Here is a 23,386-nt window from a genome sequence, read left to right as displayed (position 1 = left end):
GGTTAATGCACAAAAAACTAAAATTTTGGCCAAAAATATGACAGTATCGCAAAAGGCCCTTTTAGAAGGATTAACTGGATTTGAGATTGTTAAAAGGGTCAAATATTTGGGGGTGTTTTTGTCACCCTCTAATACAAAGTTATATAAAAATAACTATGAAAAGTTATGGTGAAAAATTCAAAAAGAATTGGAGAGCTGGGAAAAACTGCAATTGTCTTTGCTGGGAAGAATTGCAGCAGTGAAAATGAATGTCCTGCCTAAATTTTTATTTTTATTTCAAATGATACCGGTCCTTAAAAAAGATTCTAATTTGGAAGAATGGCAACGGGGTATCAATAAATTTGTTTGGGCAGGGAAAAGGCCACGAGTTAAACTTAAGATTATGCAGGATACTCGTGAAAGAGGTGGTCTTAAAATGCCTAATCTTAAATTATATTATGAAGCTGCTGCGTTATCAGGAATAAGTGATTGGATTAATTTGACACAAGAGAGATTATTAAATCTTGAGGGCCATGACTTGTTATTTGGCTGGCATGCATATTTGTTGTATGATAAGAAGGTAGATAATGTGTTTAAAGTGCATATTTTAAGACAGGCATTGTTGAGAGTTTGGAAGAAGTATAGACATAAGTTAGATTACAAGATGCCGTTGTGGGCAATCCCAAAACATGCAATAGAAAACATAAATGTTGGCTTCAAACATGATGTGACTACGTATAAGGAGATTTTAAGCTTGGAAAGAAATATCTGGTGTTTGAAGCCGTACAACCTCTTGCGAGATGAGAAGATTGTTCAAACTTGGTTTCAATATACTCACTTACGGGCCAGGTGGAAAGAAGATCAGAAAACTGGTTTTGCAATGACTGATGAAAATTTGATAAAGCAAATTAGAAACCAGGGTCCAGCACATATTAAACGGATATATCTTGCATTGATAGAAATTGATTCAGAAACAGAACTTGTTAAAGACTGTATGATAAAATGGGCTCAGAATATTCAAGAAGTTATTTCAATGGACACGTGGGAAAAGATCTGGGTGAGGAACGTAAAATTCACGCAAGCCCAAAACCTAAGAGAGAACTTTTATAAAATGTTTTATAGATGGCATCTAGACCCTAAAAAGCTTGCAAGTATGTATCCGAACTATCAACCTAAATGTTGGAGATGTGGTGGAGAAGATGCAACGTATTTTCATATATGGTGGACCTGTAAAAAGGTTAAGGCTTTTTGGATAAAAATTTGGTGGAATATGCAGAAGATCTTTAAGCAAAGGATAAAGTTTTGTCCGCAACTGTTTTTGTTGGGCATAATTACAGATGCTACTGTGGTGGACGTTAAGTTGATGCTGAACTTAATCACAGCAGCAAGACTTTTAATAGGTCAATATTGGAAGAAGGAGGAACTGCCGACTATAGAAGAATGGACTCTAAAAGTTTCTGACCTGGCAGAAATGGCAAAGATTTCGGCTTACCTGAAAGATCATTCGCAAGAACGTTATATTATGGAGTGGAAAAAGTGGATTGATTATATTCAGAACAAATATGGGACTAAGAAATTTCATTTAGCATTTGAGTAAGTCTTCCTTTTCTGTTTTCTTTTCTTTTTATATGTAATATTAATATTGATTGTAATCATATTATATGAGCTAGAGGGTGATAGAATTAATAGTTTATTGTTGTTAGCATATGGATGCTGAAGATTGTTTTTTGTTCTTATACCCTGTATTTAGCTCTGGGAAGTCAGGGGGGGAGGGGGGAATGGGTGGGAGGGATAGGAAGGGTTAGGTAGGGGTGGGGGGAGGGGGGATTGTTAAAGTTAAAATGTACTGTAAAACTTTTCAATTAAAAAAAACAAAAAAAAACTACTGTGTACTAAATTGCTGGTTTTTGTTTAAAACAAAATTAATCTTAATTTTAATTAATTAATACAGATGACCCTGAATACAATACGCTGCCAATTCCAAATGAAACCATTCTGGAGATCACACCCTCAAATGCCCGCATATTACCCCCTTGCATGCATATATAGCATATAAATATCCTAGAAGCTGTACTCCAAAAACATTACATTAATATTAATTGAATTAATAAGTAGGGGTTTAAATTAATTGCCTTAGAATCACAATAGCTTCTGTTGCTTAAACTTAGCTCAGTGCGGGTGAGAGTCTGCAGATATTTGTATATATGTATGTTTTCTACTCTACTGCTTTTTTTACTTAGAGCAACAGAAATTATGTAGATTATACACATTTCCTATTTTTATCTTTCCTGTCTTTTTTAATTGACATATTATTTATTAATATGCATGCCAGCATGAATCAATTTATTTTTAGAACTTATTGGATGGTCTCCCTTTGATGGAACAATTGTTGAATTGCTGCTGGTAGATCAATTTTTAGCACCTTAAAGGAAGTGGATTCTCTGGAGCTTTTTTAGTCAAGATTTAGGCTTTAGTTTGTGATGGGACAGCATTGGTCTCTTAGGTGACCTTTGTTGAGACCTAGATGAGGTTTTCCTGGACCTCTCAGTATCTTTTGTTACCATCAACTTCTATATCTTATTGGGCTGTATGCAGAAGCTGGGGATAGGAGGTGCTGTTCTCCAATAGTTCCACATGTTCCTTAGTGGTCAATTCCAATCTGTGATGCTGGGGGAGGGTAGAACAGCTCAATGGTCTCTGGTATGTGGGGGGCCACAGGGATTGATCCATGTCTTCATTGCTCTGTAATAGTTATAAGAAGCCATTGGGAGATGCCATCTGATGGCTCAGGGTGTATTATCATCAGTATGGGCTCATACAGGACTGTGAGGGAATGTCATTAGTTTCCCAATGCCAAGGTGTGATTGGAATCAGGCTAGCCCCCTCCTTATTGTTATTCTGGAAGCTTTAAAGATGAAGTTGTTTCTGAGAACCTTTTCTTAGATTTATCCTACCATCTTCATTTTCTATTTTTATTGCTTGTAGTTTCCAGTTTGGGTAATGTTGTTTTATGGTTTTTATAGTTGCTGTACTGTGTATATTTATTGTTTTTTGTACACCATGTAAGCTGCTGAAGTCTCTGGATTGTGGAAGGATAAAAATATTGAAAATCAATCAATCAACTAATCAATCAGTCACTCTTTTCTCTGCATTATTCTGGGGGAAGAATAGAAAGCAGTCCTGCAATGTAATGTCACAAATGCTCCTCCTATAAATATAAACAACATTTACTGCAATAGCCTTGAATGTGGTATGCAGGGGATTATGGTAGTGAAGTCCAACATACAGTATTTGGTGATCCCCATATTAGGTACGGCTAAGTTGCAAAAAAAAATGTCCTTGGGGGCATATACAAAGGGAGCAGAATGATGAAAGCGGTACTTTGGTGTTGCAGTGTTGTATTCTGTAGATGTGTCACACATCTCTATGAAAGGAGTAGAGCAGGGGTGTCAAACTCAATTTCATTGAGGGCCGCATTAGCATTGCGGTTGCCCTCAGGGGGCCGGGTGGGTATGGCCAGGGTGGGCGTGGCCTACTGGGTGGGCGTGGCTAGAGTGTGTATGGCCTACTGGATGGGCATGGCCAGCTCTACATCGTTCGCATCAAGGGTGCCTATGGGGGCCTGGGAAGGAGTGGGACAGATCTGAGGGTTTCTGGCAGAAGGAGGGTCTCTGGGCCAGGGCCAAGGCAGTGGGGGCCGTTCCCTTACTGTTTCCAGGATGGCTTCGCGGGCCACATGAAACCACTTCGCGGGCCGGATCCGGCCCCCGGGCCTTGTGTTTGACATGTCTGGAGTAGAGCTTGTAGTTTGAAGCTATAATGCTGATGAAAGCACCACAGATGCTCATGAATGCCCTCAGTCCTCTTTTGAAATCAGTTGACTTTCAGGGTACAAAGGAAGAGCATGGACAGGGATGATGAAAGTTGTAGACTAAAATATCTGGGAAGGCTGACTTATGAATCTTTGCAATCTGTATCCATCCTGTTATTCCATGTGTTTTTTTGTTTTGTTTTTTACTGATGATCCTTTCTTCATGCTGGAAGTTCTAGAAAGGCTGGCCATTTAATTTAACTCCTCGAGATAATGAAGATAAGGATGGAAGTTTAAAACAGGACAGGGCTGCTGTGCTCACTTTCTTTGTTACTCTCTCAGGGAGCATTTCAAGTACATATCAACAAAAACTACATTTATATTAAAACTAAAACGAATGAAAAGAAAAACTCCATTTTTTAATAACATAGAATATAAAAAGCAGATTTTTATCAATTATGAAAAAGATTTCAGCCATAAAATGATAATTTAAAGAGTCGGAGATGGATGGCATAGAGCATTAATGTCAGCCATAACAAATGGGCCTACATTAGTCAAATGCAAAGTTGTGCTGCCACTGCTGCTGCCTAGATTTCAAGTGATGTCCCTATTTTTTTCCCCCTAAGCTTGATGATCTTGTTGTACCTTAAAAAGGAGAGGGCATTTGAGGGCATTCCCATCAATGAACATTGAGCTAAAATTGTTTTCAGTAAAGGCAAAAATCAATACATACCTAGTAGCACAGGTATGACCCTTGAAGTTAAAGCCTTATAAATACTTCCAATATGAACTTCCAACATAGAGAAATAGTTCTGTTGCTTGCTTTCAGATATGGCCACAGCTACGAGGCACACATAGGGAGCTACTCTGGGTGAGTAGCTTAGATAGAAACTATCAAAATACATCTCCTGAAGACCCCAGTAGCTACTGTGGTTTGTCTAATGGCTGTATACTTTTCTACTAAAATAGTTATTTTTGATCCATGTGAGATGGAAATCTGATCAAAATAGATACCGCATCCTAATATAGTTTGATGTCATCTTTAGATGCCAAAATATCCCTCAAAGGCACCAGAATGAAGAAGGTAGTATGGGAGAATATTTGTAGCTCAGGGTTGAAATGAGGGGTCTTTGCTGCTCCCCGAGCTTGGTTGTTTTCTTTCAGACACTTCATTACCCAAATTAGGTAACATCATTAGTGCTAGAAGAAAATAGTGTCAGTTTAATAGTATAACTACTAAAATATAGAAAGGCAACATTTTGTTTTCTCTGCAAGTCTACACTGTTTGCCTCTAAAAATTTTATAGGATTTCCCCCAAAATTTTTAGTCTAGTCTACAAGCTCTAATATTGTTTAATAATTTTAGTTGTTTAGTAATTAGGAATGGAAAGAGGGCTACTGTTTGGCTGTGGTAGCAGCTTTTGTTCTTGGCGTATGTTCAATATATAGTTAGAAAACTTAAAGGCTGTGTGTAGAAGATCCTTGGCTCAATCCCTACCATGACTTGAAGGGCTGGACAAGCCTTGTCTGACCTTGAAGAGCCAATGAACAACAATGTAGGCAGTACTGAGTTTGACAGACAGTCTGATTTGATATAAGATAGCTTCTGATGACTTTCTGTAAGGGAGAAAAATGAGCACAAGCTGTTATATCCCTAACCATCCTACAAACCTATTGTAACATCCATCAATATAAGATCATTTCCTTTCCCTTGCAGATGATATCCCTGAAGAGCAGTAGCTGTAGCACTGGGCCCATAACTATAACTGATTTATGTTAATAGTTGAAATGATAATGTTAATATGTTAAGTGCTAAATCTATTTTTATGTTGATTATGAATAGGCCAGCTGTGCTTTTTTCCCTATTCATAGAGTTATTGAACAAGCCCATTTTACAGGCTGGGCTTTAAGGATGATTAACATGCAAGCTTTAATAATCCAAAATCAGCTGAACTTCATTGAAGCAGCCCTCTGGCATGTTGGGAAAAAGAAGAAGAAGGAGATGTAAAAAGCAAAGGGACATAGATTTGAGGAAGGGGATAGTGTGTTTGCTTTCATGGCAAATCCTTCAATTCATCATCTAACCTTGAAAATGTAAAAATGCAAAATCCATGCCACAAAAGTGTAATCTTAAATATGTGAAACAGAGGAAAAATCTGCTCCTATTGTGCAATAAACTGATTTCACTGAATGGCAGTGATTTTAAAAAATAAAACAATTAAAACTTGTGATATATGAAGCATTCTATATCTTCTTGATACAGATATTGTATAAAACCAGTGGCCAGCATGTAACCTCAAGTTCCTTCTGCCTTTTGTACCCAAGTAATGGGTACATGCCATTTTATCCCTCCTCCATGCTTTGTTGAATGATTTTCTATTCATTAAAAATGTCCTCATCTATTTAAGGTTATTATTTCATTATTTATAATTATTATTTGTTGGATGATTTGTTATGAGTTCATTTAAAATATGACAACACAGGAAGCTAAATTTATTCCAAGTCTGTTTATTAATCTTCTGTTTCAGTATTGCCTAAAAATGCTTTCTCCAACCATTTATTGGGCGTTATTTGGAATGGGCTACCTGTGGATAGCAGCCTAGTTCCTTTTTTGCATCTGCCAGGGTTCCTAAACATTGTGCCACAAAAATGTAATGGCAAATTGCAAAACCATGCCTTTTTTTTTGGCCTTTTTCTGATTTTCATCAGAAAGTCCAGTGATACAAGTCAGCTAAGCCTCCAATAGGTTTTGTATCCTATTCTTATATAAAAACAACCCTCTTAATAATACAAAAAATAGACAAAGCTTCCAGTCCTGCCCCACCCATTACCATATCATGGCCACAAGGGCCCTTATTATGTAATATTTTGTAGTTGTTGGCTACAAAAAAGTTGCCGCCTTTGGAACTCAGTGCATTTGGAAAGTACATGGTTGTAGTAAGTGGGTCATACTAGAGGTATGCACACAAAGGATCTCCACTAGTTGATGAATTTTGACTTTTGACAACAGTTGAGAAAAAATATATTTAGAGTCATCACAATTAAGCTTAATGTTAGTTTTAGTTTTGTTTGGGCCCTTTGTATTCCTTTGTCCATCTCTGCCTGTTATTTTTGAGAATTGGCTTTGGAATTTCAGTCAAAGCCAAGGTACAGCCATCACTCCCAAAGTGAAAGCACACACTGATGGCTTTCTAGAATTTTCTAGAATCTAGATCATTTGGTGAAGCAAAGTATTTAACCTTTCCATCATTCCAAGATTGGGTCCCTTTGTTACAAAACCCTTCTTTAAAATATAGCATCTCACCTTTATGTTTTGAATGCCAAAATTGTTCTGTTCAGTGAGTAACAGTCAATCAAGAATCGATATAAACCAGCAGAACATAATCTTCTGATCACAATGTTCACAGAAGATGCACAAACTCCGTGGATATATTTAAAATCTTCTTTCTCTAAATGAATTTAAAACACATTCTTTATTCTGACATGCCCTCCAAAGTTTTCTTTTAGATTGTAAAGGAGTCAGAAATATGCTCAGGGGGTTACTTGCTTGTACTTCTCCATCTGCTGTTGCTGTTGCTTTGAATATCCTCAACCACAAAATAGAGTTGAATTCCTGGTTTGATTGAATGAGGCAGATTTGTTGCTCCTAAAAGAGGTTTAATGAAATGAAGCAGAAGTCCAGCTTTTACATTTAGGATTATATTATTTCATCTTCTTCCTCCAGAAACCAGAGAATGCCATCCATAGCATCCTCTGTAATACAGATTAGACTGAGAACAAATGGGGATTTAAACCCAGATTGTCTTTTAACTGGAACACTACATAAACTCTTAGTTGCGGGGCAAATGTTATACTGAATAAATATCAAGACATTTAAAACAACTTTTGAATTAAAGTTATTTGAATGGATTTATTCTTCATAGCCTAGTGACAGTTGGAGAAATAACTGCCTTGAATGATTAATAGGAAAAGTCATTACCAACAGAACAGCTCTTCACTGTTTGAGAAGTAAAACCAATTTCGTGCCTCTTTAAAATGGTAAAACTGAAGGAGGAAAAGTTGCACTACATTTGCAACTTATTATAAAGAATTGTGGGCTGTTTCAAGATATATTTTAACTAGAAAAAACATGCTATTTATAGAATGGCTGAGATTCTCACCCTGCCCTCTCAGGGACAGGCCATTTTTATTTTAGCAGTGGAGCCATTCCTACCTCACATACCCCAACTCTCAAGCTTCCACCAACAGTCCTGAATGCAAGTTTAAAGGAATAGTTTCAATAAACACTCAGCTTATATATTCTAATGATACACAGTTAAGTAGGATTAATTAACATAGCCAAATGTGACAGATGTATCACCTATTTTGACTTGGAATAATTATTTAGATACATTTTAAAATAAAGGTTTATTAAAACAATAAATATCTTAAAAGATAACATTATTTCATTATAATTAAATTTGAATGTCTTTTTCTATATTTACAGTATTATTTAAAAATATAGTTTGTTTGTTTAAATAATAAATATAGTGGGTAGCTACTGAATAGAAGGCCTTTGTGATGTTAATATCCAGAATTTGGAAATATAAAATATAGAACACTTTTGGTCTAATTTTTGTTCAGTCACAGATAAGCAGTTGCATATGTTTTAATTTTAATAAATTTCCCTGGCATATTACTTTCCCTAAAGTTTTAAAAATCTTTGTCCTTTTTAAAACCATGACATTGTTGGTAATTCTATTGTTTTAGTTTGACTTCATGATGTGCTTTATAGAAAAACAGGGAAGAAACAACAAATCAATATTACAGCATTATAAAATGCATGTAAATTGCTTATTATTTTTCTGTTCATCATAACTTTTAGAAAACATGTTAGTTTTTTCCATGATTTGTTAACCAGATGTCTCTAGAGTACTTGCAAGCAAGAATCTTCTGCTCTTCCTTTGCAATCGATGTTTGGAGGTGTAATGTCCGTAATCCCAAAATAACACCTAGTCTCAAAAGTTTATCCAATTCCCTTCCAAGTCATACAAGGCAGTAGCCACCACCCATCTTATGATAATTAATTCCACAGGTTAATTATGTGCTGTATGAAGAAATAACATACTGAAACACCATTCATTTTAAGAAGAACATTCACTTAAGTGTGAACAACCTGACAAAAGGTAATTTATGTCAGTAATGTGGGAAGGGGAAGAGGAAAAAAAACCAAAGATGTAAACTAGTGGAGAAAGGGAAAAACAAATCGGAATATTGAAATTGGATCCTGAACTCAGGAAGGGAACTACTTATCTAGAATTAGGCTGAATTTTCACATGTAGATTATAATCAAGCATGGAATAACATGTGACAATCTCCACTTTTCAATCCCCTGTGACTTCTGATAATTGCATTGGTGAAATTTCCTAAAATGTTGAGGCAAAAACATACAGACAAACTGTAGTTTAAATCCTGAAACAGGCTGCAGAAATGAAAAGATGCTTGCTCCTGGGGAGGAAAGCAATGGCAAATCTAGACAGCAAACTATAAAGCAGAGACATCACCCTGTCAACAAAAGTGCATATAGTCAAGGCTATGGTCTTCCCAGTTGCAATGTATGGTAGTGAAAGTTGGACCATAAGAAAGGCTGAGCGCCAAAGAATTGAGGCCTTTAAACTATGGTGCTGGAGAAGACTCCTGTGAGTCCCTTGGACTGCAAGGCGATCAAACCGACCAGTCCTAGAGGAAATCAATCCTGACTGCTCTTTAGAAGGCCAGATCCTGAAGTTGAAACTCAAATACTTTGGCCACCTAATGAGAAGGAAGGACTCACTGGAGAAGAGCCTAATGCTGGGAAAGGTTGAGGGCAAGAGAAGAAGGGGACGACAGAGAATGAGGTGGCTGGATGGAATCACTGAAGCAGTAGGCGTGAACCTAAATGGACTCCAGAAGATGGTAGAGGACAGGAAGGCCTGGAGGAACATTGTCCATGGGGTCGTGATGGGTCGGACACGACTTCGCAACTAACAACAACAACAACAACATTACTCAACAATCTGGGTCCTCAGTTTATCATCTTCAGAAGGATGGAAGGCTGAGTCAACCTTGAGCTGGTCAGGATTGAGCTCCTGTCTTTGAGCAAAGTTAATCTGCAATACTGCCTTCAACCATTGGGCCACCAGAGCCCTTCACAAAATTTGCCAAAATTGTTCTTGGTCCAAACAAATTGTGGATGGGATTGGCAGTGCAGATCTTGCTTCTTCAGCTGGTGTTCAGACAGATATAGAGATTGCTGAAGTGATCTAAGCATATCTTCATACATTTAACTAGATATGTATAAAATCTAGATATAAAAATCCTATAAACATGAAGAGACCAGTGCATTTATTAATAGGGGATGTTTCTCTTCCCTTTCAATCAGTTTGTTTTTGCTGTCTATCTTAGGCTCTGCAGTAACTACAGGAAAGTACTCACTAGGCCAAATATATAATTGGCAATTATTATAAGGGCATGCTTCATCTCTATTAACAGTTGGGGAGAGAAATTTGATATCAGGCCTTAGATTGGAGAAAAAGACACTATGTTGCACAGAAGTTATTATGAGGAATACTTGATAAATATAGACTTTGACAAGCAAGCTAAAGTCTCATCAATTAAGTTTGGCATTCATTAGTCAAGAAGAAGTCCAATCAGATTTCATAGACCTGGTTTCTATAAATTGTGAATGGCTTCTTCTGACATTTGATGAATTATTCTTCATAATCCACTATCTGCTATGATAAATCTAATCTTTCATCTTCTGCTGTCTTAATAACTCCTAAAGCAACAATTCAACACTTGATTTCTGAGCACAGAATGCATAAATTGATGGAAGAAAGAATTGTATTTACTGTCCAAATGTAAAGTAGCTCTTTTTTTTAGTTGAATATTTGATTGACCTTAGACCTCTAGGTCTTGTGAAAGCTAATGAAGTATGGGACTTGTGTTTTAATGATTCAGCATCTTATTTAATTTTAAAAATAGTTGGGACAAAATGAAGTAAGGTGGTATATAATGGATTTGTTTCAACAGGAATTTTCAGAAGCTTTCTGAATGCTGCTGTAAAAACATATAGCCTTCTTTCTCCAAGTCAGACAAAGCTGGTCCCAGAAAAACTAACAAATTTATTAATAATATATTTTGTGGACCAGACATCACATACATGAAAACCTATGCTATAAATCAGGGGTCCCCAACCTATAGTCCGTGGCCCAGTACTGTTGGCCACTGGGCCCCGGGAATAGCTGGTGAGCCCTGCCCCACTCACGGTAGCAATGCTGCGTGGGCATGCACGGGGATGCTAGCACCGCCGCTAATGTCACGCGCGTGCCATGGGTGTGCATGGCCCACTTGTGCATGCATGTGCATGTTAGTTCCATCATCATGCATATGCCTGTTTGCAAATGCACACGGGTGAGTGGGGCAGGGCTCGCCAGCTATTCCCGGGGCCCGGTGGCCTCTCAAAAATAGTGTTGGTCATTAGGAGCATAAATATCTGGGGAGGGGGATTTTGAAGACTAGCTAACAAGTAATACCCTTCCCACTGTAAATATTCCTGTATTTGAGTGAACTATTTTTCCCTGTAGGGTTTTCTGGAATACAGTTTAAAACGTTCTGCTGTATTATGACTTTAACATGCCACAAGACTGTTGTTTTTGCTGTGAGACAAGCATAGCTTCCCTTCTAAAGCAATTGCCACATGACCGATCTATTGCCACTGGCAGTGACTTTGCTTGGTTTCTGGCCAAGTTTTCTTCCCATCACCTGCTAGCTGATCTTTTTAACTAGGGGTGGCAGGTATTGGAGCTGCATCTTTTCTAGGCAAAGCATATCAGTGCCATTGAGTTACTGTCTGTTCTCATCCTCATAAAATAATGTCTAAATATATGCATGTCTGAAGTGAGGAATTTTACTGATTCAAATTTCAATCCAATATGTATTACCACTCTCATCATGATTATTATAAACATTATTTCTATCTTTACATTTATTATTTGCATGATTAAAAATCAGCCTCAGCAGTGAAAAATGTTTATAATGTAAATTATCTAGCTGTGCAGATTGAATTTTAATATTCAGTGAGGTAAATGTTTCAACACATCTCAACAGCTTAAAATCAATATGGCAGTGCAATAAGGACTCTATTTGGGCTGCACAATTCAGTAGGGTCGTTAAGTCACAGCAAAGACTTAGAATTAACTGCATTTCTTTCCCACCATCTAGTGGCCCTGTAGATTTATAATTATAATAGAGCTGGAAGGGACCTTGTCCAGCCCCCAACCCCCTGTTCAGGCAGTAAACCCTATACCATTTCAGACAAATGGCTGTCCAGTCTCTTCTTTAAAACTTCCAGTGTTGGAGCATTTATAACTTCTGGAGACAGGTTGTTCCACTGATTAATTATTCTGTCAGGAAATTGCTCCTTAGTTCTAGGTTGCTTCTCTCTCTCTCTCTCTCTCTCTCTCTCTCTCTCTCTCTCTCTCTCTCTCTCTCTCTCTCTCTCTCTCTCTCTCTCTCTCTCTCTCTCTTTTAAAAAAAATTAAATTGATTTTCTAGTTTTACATTTAAGTATTTAAAAAGCAATGTGGTGGCTGGGTTATTCAATAATTCAATAACATGCAAGTATCTTAGTAAAAATCTCAGACTACCACATTAAATATTTCCTCTCTTTTCCCTTAGTATTTACTGTCTCATGTTTAAGCTAATAAAATTCTTATTATATCAATTAGGTAAAAGTAACATTATTACCTTTATCAATAGTTTTTAGCTTATACATATCCTAATTGCTTTAACATTCAATCTTTATAGACTATCAATATCCTGTAATTAGTTTTTCCCAGTTTTTAGTTTCCCATCAATATTTAAATTGAACATTTAATATTTATAATTTCCAAGTTTTAGGTAACCAAAGTTTTCTTTACAACAATTCATCACAAAATCTAATATTCAAGATACATGTCCTATCTGTTTGAATATATCCTGTTTCTCACCATCTTACATCATCTAATGGATAATACAGTATAACATTCTTATTTTCTACTAATTTTCAAATGTCTTAAATTTAATGACCAAAATTTCCCTTATTTCAATATCAAATACTTCCTCTCTTTTTCTCTTAATATTTATTATCTCATTTTTAAGTTAATACAGTTCTTATTATATCAACTAATTAAAGACATATTTATTACATTTATCAATAAATTTTTATCTTATATATATCTTAATTACTTTTACATTCAATCTTTATAGACAATCAATATCCTATTTATTTGTTTTCCCCAACTTTTAATTTCCCATCAATATTCAAATTTAAATAACCAGTTTTCTTTATCTCAATTCATAGCATAATCTAGTATTCAAAGTACACATCTTGTCTGAGTATATTCTATTTTGATTAGTAACATAACATCCTCACTAATAAATCCAAACCCCAATTTTCTTCTGCCTTATTGTAAGCTTGCTTTCTTTGCCAACTCACCTTCCATGGCCGTGCTTTTAAATTATCAAATAGATCCCCCTCTGTTGTTGTATATATTATTTGAGATAAAAGAAACCATCCAATCACCATTCTTTGGGGAGGACTAGCAAATTGTCTCTCTATTATTCCATCTCCTCATAGTTGTCCTGGAATGTTTATCTTCCCTTTGGTCTGTTCTTCTTGCTCCTCAGATTTCTTCTGGTTTATACAGAGAGTTTCTATTTTCAGTGTTATCAGTGCCTTTTGTGGGTTTTCCATTAACTGTGTTTGTTGGTCCATTGAGTTGTCTATCATAGTGTTTGATTGTTCCACTTCTACTATTGTGTTCTGTGTAGTTGATTCTTTAATTGTAGTCAAAGTTAGGGTTTGAATATCTAGGTTGACATGTTGTTCTTTTCTATAGCGTCTTATTTTGTCAGAAGCTGTAAGAATAGTTTCATGAATTGCTTTCAACATAGAAAGAATCTGTTCCTGATCTTTATCCATATTCTCTTAGTGGTGTATTAAATTAAAAGCTTTACAGTTGGGGTGAGAATAATTTTATCACTGGGTATAGAACACAGCTGAGCTTCTTACTGCTGATATCTGCCAAGCTGATATCTGTAGTCTGGGCTTCAAGCCAAGTCTCTTTTAGACAATAACGGGTTGTAGTATCAGGTTTAGCCACAAGATGTCACCAATGCCGTTTAAGGTTTTTTAAGTCCAAAATTTGTATAATTCTTCTTCCAATTTTACTTCTTTTTTGTAAATAAAAATCCAAATCTTCAGTAGGGATAAGAAATCTTTTGGTCCCCAAATTTTAGAAACATATAAATCCAATTAAAATAAGGTTATTCTTTCAGCGTTTTAAACTCCCCTGAATAGTCAGTTGCCGCTGCTCTTAGAGGATGGAATAGGATTTCCCTTCCCTCTCTCCACAGAGGGAAAATGCTTTGGGCAGCTTATACAGGTAGAAAAAATAGTTAGGATTGAAGAGAGGTTCAGATCTCACCCAGTCTCATCCGTGCTGCTTTAGAAGTGCCTGGTGGTAAGTTTGACTTCAGCTGTTTGCAGCCTAGTGACGAGCCATATTTCTATGGCCGGTATTTCATCCACCAGTTTGGAGGGCTGCCCCGGATCAAGCAGAAGGGTTACCGCCCTCCCGTGATCAAACGGGGATCCCCTCCTTGCTTGTTGCCCCTACAGGGTGACTTTTGACCCTTTCCAGGGTCCCCCAGCAGTGCAAAATTGAACGTGGAAGACTGAGCCTGCCTTCCAGTGGCTGCGATGGCAAACTGGTAGTCAGTTGCTTCTCTCTGATTAGTTGCTATCCGTTGCTTCTTTGGAGAAGCACCTGAAGGCAGGACAAGAAGCAATGGATGGAAACTAATCAAAGAGAGAAGCAAACTCCTTAGAAGAACTAAGGAGAAATTATATAATAGCATAGGTTGCACTGGAGCAGATAAGTAGTTGCTTGGCTAAAGGCCAATTATAATAAGGTGATGCTGGCCTGCAAGCTGGTTTCATTATACCGAAGCCGCACCTACGCCATTGCTTGCAATGCAAAAAGAGTCGCAATATGTCGCGACACGTCACGTGACGTGATGAGTTTGACACCCGTGCTATGGAGTCTTAGACCATAAGACCTAGCAGTGACACATAGGCAGATACAGTATGGCTGTTGGAATGTGACGTAGCTCAAAGATGCAGCTTGATGGACGTAAAATCAGTCTTTTTAGCAATAAATCTCATTTAGCATGTAGCAAATTGTAAAGAGCATTGGATTTTGAAGACTACATTTCCCAATGACCTTTCTTATTTCTGAGTGACAGAAAAGGATTGGTTTCCTAAAGGAATTTTCAGAGACTGATTGGGTTCACTAAGCCGTAATTTGTTTTGTATTTGTTGATCTAAATAATTGCTATAGAAACTATATTTCTACCACGCTTGGAAGAACTGCCATCATGTGTACACTAACTATGGTATGTGATAGGATATGATGCCATGTTAGATTAAAATATGTAGACTACTTTGTGGCTTAGTGTATCTATCATGCTAAGCCATATTTATGATATATGAACCTCTATTCAACTATAGTAGTTTTAGTGGTAGTAATTTCTCCAAGCCATCTGACTTCTGACTAAACATTAACTTGAGTTTAATAGGGTGGGGAACAAAAAATGTAATCTTAATTATTTTGTGAAATATATGAAAGGAAGACAATTTTTCTTGCAGCAAGGATGTCAAAAGGATGAATCATGCATCCACTGTAATTATGAAAAAATATGTAACTAATTCTTTTCAAATGCAGTTGTTCTATTTAATTGATTTTGCTGGCAGAAAAATAAAATAAATAAATAAAATTAAAAGATCCCCTCCCTGTGAATTACTGGAGGCAGCTGAGAACTCCATTGGAATCTAATTGCTGCAAACGTGCCAGTTAGCTGCTGGTAATATTTATTGTGGAAGCAGTGGAGAAGGGGGTGGCCAAGGTAAGACGTGGTGTGTCTGTGTGCTTGGGGGGGGGGAAGGGAGGGAGGGAGGGAGGGAAAGCTGCTATCAGCAGCTGCAAGTAGGCCTGAGTTTCTTCTTTTCCTCCCTTTCATCAACACAAAAGGTTTCTGTTGGATGCTTTGCATGTAGGCTGCTTAAAAGTGTTTTATTCATATTTAATTGCTGGCTTGCTACAGTTCCCATCTTTAATTACTGTGTTAAAAAGTAGGCTATAAAATGCATTCACACTCAATTTGTTTTCTTTTAATTTCTGCATATATAATGTACTCCTTGACTGTTGGCTGTGTTAGATGGGTTTAAATGTGTATGTGTATGCATATATGCATGCATGCATATGAGATAAGTAGGGAACAAGAAAACAGTCTTTTTTTTCTCAAATCTGCTACCAGATTTTTAAACAAGCTTGGCCAAACCCCAAGGGATTCAAAATAGCTTTGAAGCCAATCCCAGTTGTAAGGTTGAACCTTCAGTGGAAAATGCCTGTATTTTCTTTCCATGCTCTCTGATAAGTCCAATTCCCTCATGCACTTATCCGGTTAATCCTCTTCTTAGGACTTCCCTAACTGAACACCAAGAATCTAGACAATTGCTAGACAGCAGGAAAGAGTTCAGATTTACTTCTATTTCATGGTTGTCCAAATGTTTGCAGCCCAGATACGGCAATCCTACCTATTCGGCTTTTCATCTGTCTAGCTTTTCACTGTCTGTTACATCTTTCATTGAATGGGATTTCAATTAACACAGAACCATGGCTATATGCAGAGTTTGAATCTGTTATCCTTAATTAGGGTCGGGTTAATCATCAAAATAAACCATGTTTGGTTTAATTATGGTTATTTAAATAAACATTGATTGGTTAGGTTTGCACAGTACACTTACTCAAAGTCAGCCACACAGTGACATAGCACAATGTGTGAGTTCAGCCATTATCCAGATAAAGCACATTCTGGTCTCATACAGTGTACTAAGTTATCATGTGATCTGCTTGATTCTTGCTCAGTGTGGTTATGAGCCTCACCAGTTAAACTGCTATGTCCATTAGCACTTATTTAGCAAATTATGATTTTAAAACATTGGTTTATAGTTTTATATATGAACACAGTCAATTAGAAAATATGTGAAAAGCCAAAAATTCTGCTAATGTAAGAATAGCATTGTTGGATCAAACCTGCATTTGGTTTTTATATTAATCAAATAAATACATATGGAAAGGCCATAAGCAGGGCATATCTATTCTGTTTCTTTCACTTTAGAATTGTTGTGTCACCTTTGGGTGTACAGGGACAGTGTACAAGAAATATACATATTGAAACAATACCATTTAAATCTAAATTAAAAGTGTGTCTTATATACCCTTTTGGAAAGCAGAGAACACAGCTCAGTGTTCAGAGACAGAGGCATATCAGTGGCTAGTTGTATTGTGTGTGATTCTGACTTCCTTTTAAGCCAGGGGTGTCAAACTGCCAGCCCGCGGGCCAGACGCGTCATCCGGAAGCCACGCCCACCCTATTGCCGGCAATGGCAAAACCGTCCCGATACATTGCTAACAAAAAACAAGTGACGTTTGTGTTATATTAAGAGTAATTCTAGCAGCACAAAGTGTGATTACAAAGAAAATCGTGATATAATAATAATAATAAGTTGGAAGGGACCTTGGAGGTCATCTAGTCCAACCCCCTGCTCAGGCAGGAAACCCTATACCATTTCAGACAAATGGCTGGCCAGTCTCTTCTTAAAAACTTCATATGACTATGAATTTCAGCCCACTGATTATGGAACATTTTGTGGTAAACCTGGTTGGTTGTTGCCTAATGAAAGAGATTATCCTTACTAGCCAAGGTTTACCGTATATACTTGAGTATAAGCCGAATTTTTCAGCCCACTTTTTGGGCTGAAAAATTCCACTTCGGCTTATACTCCAGTCAACAAAAAAACTTACCGAGGACTTGTGCGCGGCCGAGGCTTTGGTGCTTCCGGGATCGCCCGCACCTCTCCCAAGCCACCGCCGTCCGAGACCTGCCGAAGTTTGGGGAGGTTTGGGGAGGTGCGCGCGCACCTCCCCAAACTCCGCGCCTTGCCTGCCTGCTTCTTTCCGCAGCGGAAAGAAGCAGGCAGGCAGGGCGCGGAGGAACGGAGACTTGCCGACGTTTGGGGAGGTTTGGGCGCCTCCCCAAACCTCGGCAGGTCTCCGTTCCTCCGCGCAGACCTGCCGACGTTTGGGGAGGTTTGGGCGCCTCCCCAAACCTCGGCAGGTCTCCGTTCCTCCTGCCGACCTTTGGGGAGGTTTGGGCGCCTCCCCAAACCTCCCCAAACCTCGGCAGGTCTCCGTTCCTCCTGCCGAACTTTGGGGAGGTTTGGGCGCCTCCCCAAACCTCCCCAAACCTCGGCAGGTCTCCGTTCCTCCTGCCGACCTTTGGGGAGGTTTCGGCGCCTCCCCAAACGTCCCCAAACCTCGGCAGGTCTCCGTTCCTGTTTGGGGAGGTTTGGGCGCCTCCCCAAACCTCCCCAAACCTCGGCAGGTCTCCGTTCCTCCGCGCAGACCTGCCGACCTTTGGGGAGGTTTGGGCGCCTCCCCAAACGTCCCCAAACCTCGGCAGGTCTCCGTTCCTGTTTGGGGAGGTTTGGGCGCCTCCCCAAACCTCCCCAAACCTCGGCAGGTCTCCGTTCCTCCGCGCAGACCTGCCGACGTTTGGGGAGGTTTGGGCGCCTCCCCAAACCTCCCCAAACCTCGGCAGGTCTCCGTTCTTCCTGCCGACCTTTGGGGAGGTTTGGGCGCCTCCCCAAACCTCCCCAAACCTCGGCAGCTCTCCGTTCCTCCGCGCAGACCTGCCGACCTTTGGGGAGGTTTGGGCGCCTCCCCAAACGTCCCCAAACCTCGGCAGGTCTCCGTTCCTGTTTGGGGAGGTTTGGGCGCCTCCCCAAACCTCCCCAAACCTCGGCAGGTCTCCGTTCCTCCGCGCAGACCTGCCGACCTTTGGGGAGGTTTGGGCGCCTCCCCAAACGTCCCCAAACCTCGGCAGGTCTCCGTTCCTCCGCGCAGACCTGCCGACCTTTGGGGAGGTTTGGGCGCCTCCCCAAACCTCCCCAAACCTCGGCAGGTCTCCGTTCCTCCGCGCAGACCTGCCGACCTTTGGGGAGGTTTGGGCGCCTCCCCAAACGTCCCCAAACCTCGGCAGGTCTCCGTTCCTCCGCGCAGACCTGCCGACCTTTGGGGAGGTTTGGGCGCCTCCCCAAACGTCCCCAAACCTCGGCAGGTCTCCGTTCCTGTTTGGGGAGGTTTGGGCGCCTCCCCAAACCTCCCCAAACCTCGGCAGGTCTCCGTTCCTCCGCGCAGACCTGCCGACCTTTGGGGAGGTTTGGGCGCCTCCCCAAACGTCCCCAAACCTCGGCAGGTCTCCGTTCCTGTTTGGGGAGGTTTGGGCGCCTCCCCAAACCTCCCCAAACCTCGGCAGGTCTCCGTTCCTCCGCGCAGACCTGCCGACCTTTGGGGAGGTTTGGGCGCCTCCCCAAACGTCCCCAAACCTCGGCAGGTCTCCGTTCCTGTTTGGGGAGGTTTGGGCGCCTCCCCAAACGTCCCCAAACCTCGGCAGGTCTCCGTTCCTCCGCGCAGACCTGCCGACCTTTGGGGAGGTTTGGGCGCCTCCCCAAACGTCCCCAAACCTCGGCAGGTCTCCGTTCCTGTTTGGGGAGGTTTGGGCGCCTCCCCAAACCTCCCCAAACCTCGGCAGGTCTCCGTTCCTCCGCGCAGACCTGCCGACGTTTGGGGAGGTTTGGGCGCCTCCCCAAACCTCCCCAAACCTCGGCAGGTCTCCGTTCCTGTTTGGGGAGGTTTGGGCGCCTCCCCAAACCTCCCCAAACCTCGGCAGGTCTCCGTTCCTCCGCGCAGACCTGCCGACCTTTGGGGAGGTTTGGGCGCCTCCCCAAACCTCCCCAAACCTCGGCAGGTCTCCGTTCTTCCTGCCGACCTTTGGGGAGGTTTGGGCGCCTCCCCAAACCTCCCCAAACGTCGGCAGGTCTGCGCGGAGGAACGGAGACCTGCCGAGGTTTGGGGAGGTTTGGGGAGGCGCCCAAACCTCCCCAAACAGGAACGGAGACCTGCCGAGGTTTCGGGAGGTTTGGGGAGGCGCCCAAACCTCCCCAAAGGTCGGCAGGTCTGCGCGGAGGAACGGAGACCTGCCGAGGTTTGGGGACGTTTGGGGAGGCGCCCAAACCTCCCCAAAGGTCGGCAGGTCTGTGCGGAGGAACGGAGACCTGCCGAGGTTTGGGGAGGTTTGGGGAGGCGCCCAAACCTCCCCAAACAGGAACGGAGACCTGCCGAGGTTTGGGGACGTTTGGGGAGGCGCCCAAACCTCCCCAAAGGTCGGCAGGTCTGCGCGGAGGAACGGAGACCTGCCGAGGTTTGGGGACGTTTGGGGAGGCGCCCAAACCTCCCCAAACAGGAACGGAGACCTGCCGAGGTTTGGGGACGTTTGGGGAGGCGCCCAAACCTCCCCAAAGGTCGGCAGGTCTGCGCGGAGGAACGGAGACCTGCCGAGGTTTGGGGACGTTTGGGGAGGCGCCCAAACCTCCCCAAAGGTCGGCAGGTCTGCGCGGAGGAACGGAGACCTGCCGAGGTTTGGGGAGGTTTGGGGAGGCGCCCAAACCTCCCCAAACAGGAACGGAGACCTGCCGAGGTTTGGGGACGTTTGGGGAGGCGCCCAAACCTCCCCAAAGGTCGGCAGGTCTGCGCGGAGGAACGGAGACCTGCCGAGGTTTGGGGAGGTTTGGGGAGGCGCCCAAACCTCCCCAAACAGGAACGGAGACCTGCCGAGGTTTGGGGAGGTTTGGGGAGGCGCCCAAACCTCCCCAAAGGTCGGCAGGAGGAACGGAGACCTGCCGACGAGCCTTGGCCACACAGGGTATTCCTGTGTATTCAGGCTTGCAAAATGGCGGATCGAGCCTCTGCTGGCGGCAGAGGCTTGCAGAACGGCGGATCGGCTTATACTCGAGTCAATAACTTTTTCCAGTTTTTGGGGGTGAAATTGGGGGTCTCGGCTTATACTCGAGTCGGCTTATACTCAAGTATATACGGTATATAAAATGACAATGTTCTAAAAACAGTGAGAAAAGACTTCAATTCTCCATGGCTGAAGTGACTGATCTCAAAGTGGACCTTCCTGGATAAAAGAGCAACAGAGAAATGTTATTGTAGAAAGTAAAATTGTCGGTTAAATCTTATTTTCATGGAATAAATAAGGATGAAGTGCTTGTAATATTACTTATGCTATGCAGCTCACCAGTGCTAGAATGTATATATCATACTAAAACACTACTTTCGGTTATTGTTGAAGAAGTTGAATGTAAAAATTATGTAATTAAACAGCCAAGCTTCTTCTTAATTATGGTTCAGTGTATGGAGAAACTACATGATGACAACTATGGCTTTCTGGAGTTTTTTTGTATGAATTTTCTCAGTGACAGTTTCCCCCCCCCCCCCCCCCCCAAATATTACAATAGAATGTTGCTGTATAATTGCTGGTTACTGCAGAAGTCCAAGGGCTAAAATACTGGCTGACCTAAACATCAGCAAATTTGAGATATCTCTTTTCCTTACAGATCAATGAATTGTTTGCCAGTTTTGAAGATGTTCCACTGGGGGCAGCATCTTTGGCTCAAGTCCACAAGGCTGTGCTACAAGATGGGAGGACAGTTGCTGTGAAGGTTCAACATCCTAAGGTCGAAGCACAGAGTTCTAAGGATATTCTACTGATGGAGGTAAATCAGTAGCTTTCTGTGGCCACCTTAACTATGCATTCCATTGTTATAATTATGGTACTTTTATTTCAGTGAAGATGTCTTTAGCATCTTAAAATGTTTCAGGAAATAAACTGCATATTTATCTGAAAGAGAAGTAGTGTATACTATATCTATGTGTGTGTGTGTGTATATAATCAAATATTGCTAAGCACATTGTGCTTTAGATTGTAAGCCGCCCTGAGTCTTCGGAGAAGGGCGGGATATAAATGGGATTAAAAAAAATAGAGAATAGAGTTGGTTTGTGTTTTCAATCTCTGTGACTGTATAACTCTTATCTGAGCATTTTTTTTAATCCCATTTATATCCCGCCCTTCTCCGAAGACTCAGGGCGGCTTACAATCTAAGAAGCACAAATCAATGTGCTTAGCAATAGCCTTCATTCTATGTATATGCCTGCTTATTAGGGCTTCCCCCCCCCCCGCGGCATTTTTACAAAGTCAGCTTATTTCCCCCAACAATCTGGGTCCTCATTTTACCTACCTCGGAAGGATGGAAGGCTGAGTCAACCTTGAGCCTGGTGGGACTTGAATCTGCACTAATTGCAGGCAGCTGGTGTTACTTAAGGAGGCATTAGCCCACTACTCCACCAAGGCTCTTTTATTTTATTTAAACCATAAGCAGACAACCAATCGCCAGTAGATCCAAGAGACTTTCTGTAACCTTTTCAACCCCTCCATTATGGCCTCTGATTTATGACTGCTACCATTGGCTTTTGTTGATTTGTTGATATGTATCCCAGTTTTCTTTGATCCTCTAACTTGCTGGTCCTCTCTCACTATTCTCAAATTTCTATTTATACTGACTTCTATTGCCACATATGGCATTGTTGCTGAAAAGATTGTGGATATCACATTTAACATAAACAGAACACATATATCTACCACAAAGGCAGTATCACACAGCATGGCTAAACTGTCTTGTGTTTTCTTTTTTGGGCTCAGTATGTTTTTTGAACCTGTCCAGTTTGATTTACAAGTGATAGGTTTTGGCTTGGTTGTTGTGCCTTTGTGGTGCTCTGGTTAGAATGGAAGGCTGAGTCAGTCTTGAGCAGGTGAGGATCAAACTCCTGGCTGTGGGCTCAAGATTGACTCAGCCTTCCATCTTTCCAAGGTCATTAAAATGAGGACCCAGATTGTTGGGAGTAATATGCTGCCTCTGTAAACTGCTTAGAGAGTGATATAAAGTGCTATGCTATTGTGTCAACTCACCCAATATGATTTGATTATGTTGAGACACTTATTTAGCACCATTATTATATATCACAAGTTATGCAATGACTGAAGAAGTCAGTTCTGGAGACTATTAAGCAAGAATAAAGACCTTTCTTTTCCTCAATTTGATGTTCAGCCAAACTGGAATCCTGGTGAGGGAAACCAAGATTGTAGACAGTTCACATATTCACAATTGACAGTTGTGTTCTTCTTAGCCCTACATTGTCAATACATCAGAATTTTTGTTAACAGAAACAGGATAGCCAGATTTCTTCCAGTTTCTTTAACTAGACTTCAGTAATGCAAACTAAAGTGGTTTCTTCATCATATGACCACATTTGAGGAAATATGCTTTAAATGTACATTCTTCTCATCTATTTCCCATGTTGTTGTTAGCTGCGAAGTTGTGTCCGACCCATCGCGACCCTATAGACAACGTTCCTCCAGGCCTTCCTGTCCTCTACCATCTTCTGGAGTCCACTTAAGCTCACGCCTACTGCTTCAGTGACTCCATCCAGCCACCTCATTCTCTGTCGTCCCCTTCTTCTATTGCCCTCAATCTTTCCCAGCATTAGGCTCTTCTCCAGTGAGTCCTTCCTTC

General features: G+C 41.0%; 1 protein-coding gene across 2 annotated transcripts in view; it reads left to right on the top strand.

The window, feature by feature from the left end:
* The window catches only part of ADCK1 (aarF domain containing kinase 1), a gene marked incomplete at its 5' end in the record, with an annotated part of 130,280 nt that overhangs the window by 77,307 nt on the left and 29,587 nt on the right, over window positions 1–23,386 (top strand). For both annotated transcript variants that reach the window (XM_081313168.1, XM_081313169.1), the window contains one exon: window positions 21,374–21,532. In XM_081313168.1, the coding sequence (XP_081169294.1) occupies window positions 21,374–21,532 (159 nt within the window). The remainder of the gene's footprint in view (window positions 1–21,373; window positions 21,533–23,386) is intronic.

This window comes from Vipera berus (genome assembly GCF_964194415.1).
Source record: "Vipera berus genome assembly, chromosome: 1".
Taxonomy (NCBI): domain Eukaryota; kingdom Metazoa; phylum Chordata; class Lepidosauria; order Squamata; family Viperidae; genus Vipera; species Vipera berus.
This window is presented reverse-complemented; position numbering and strand designations above follow the sequence as displayed.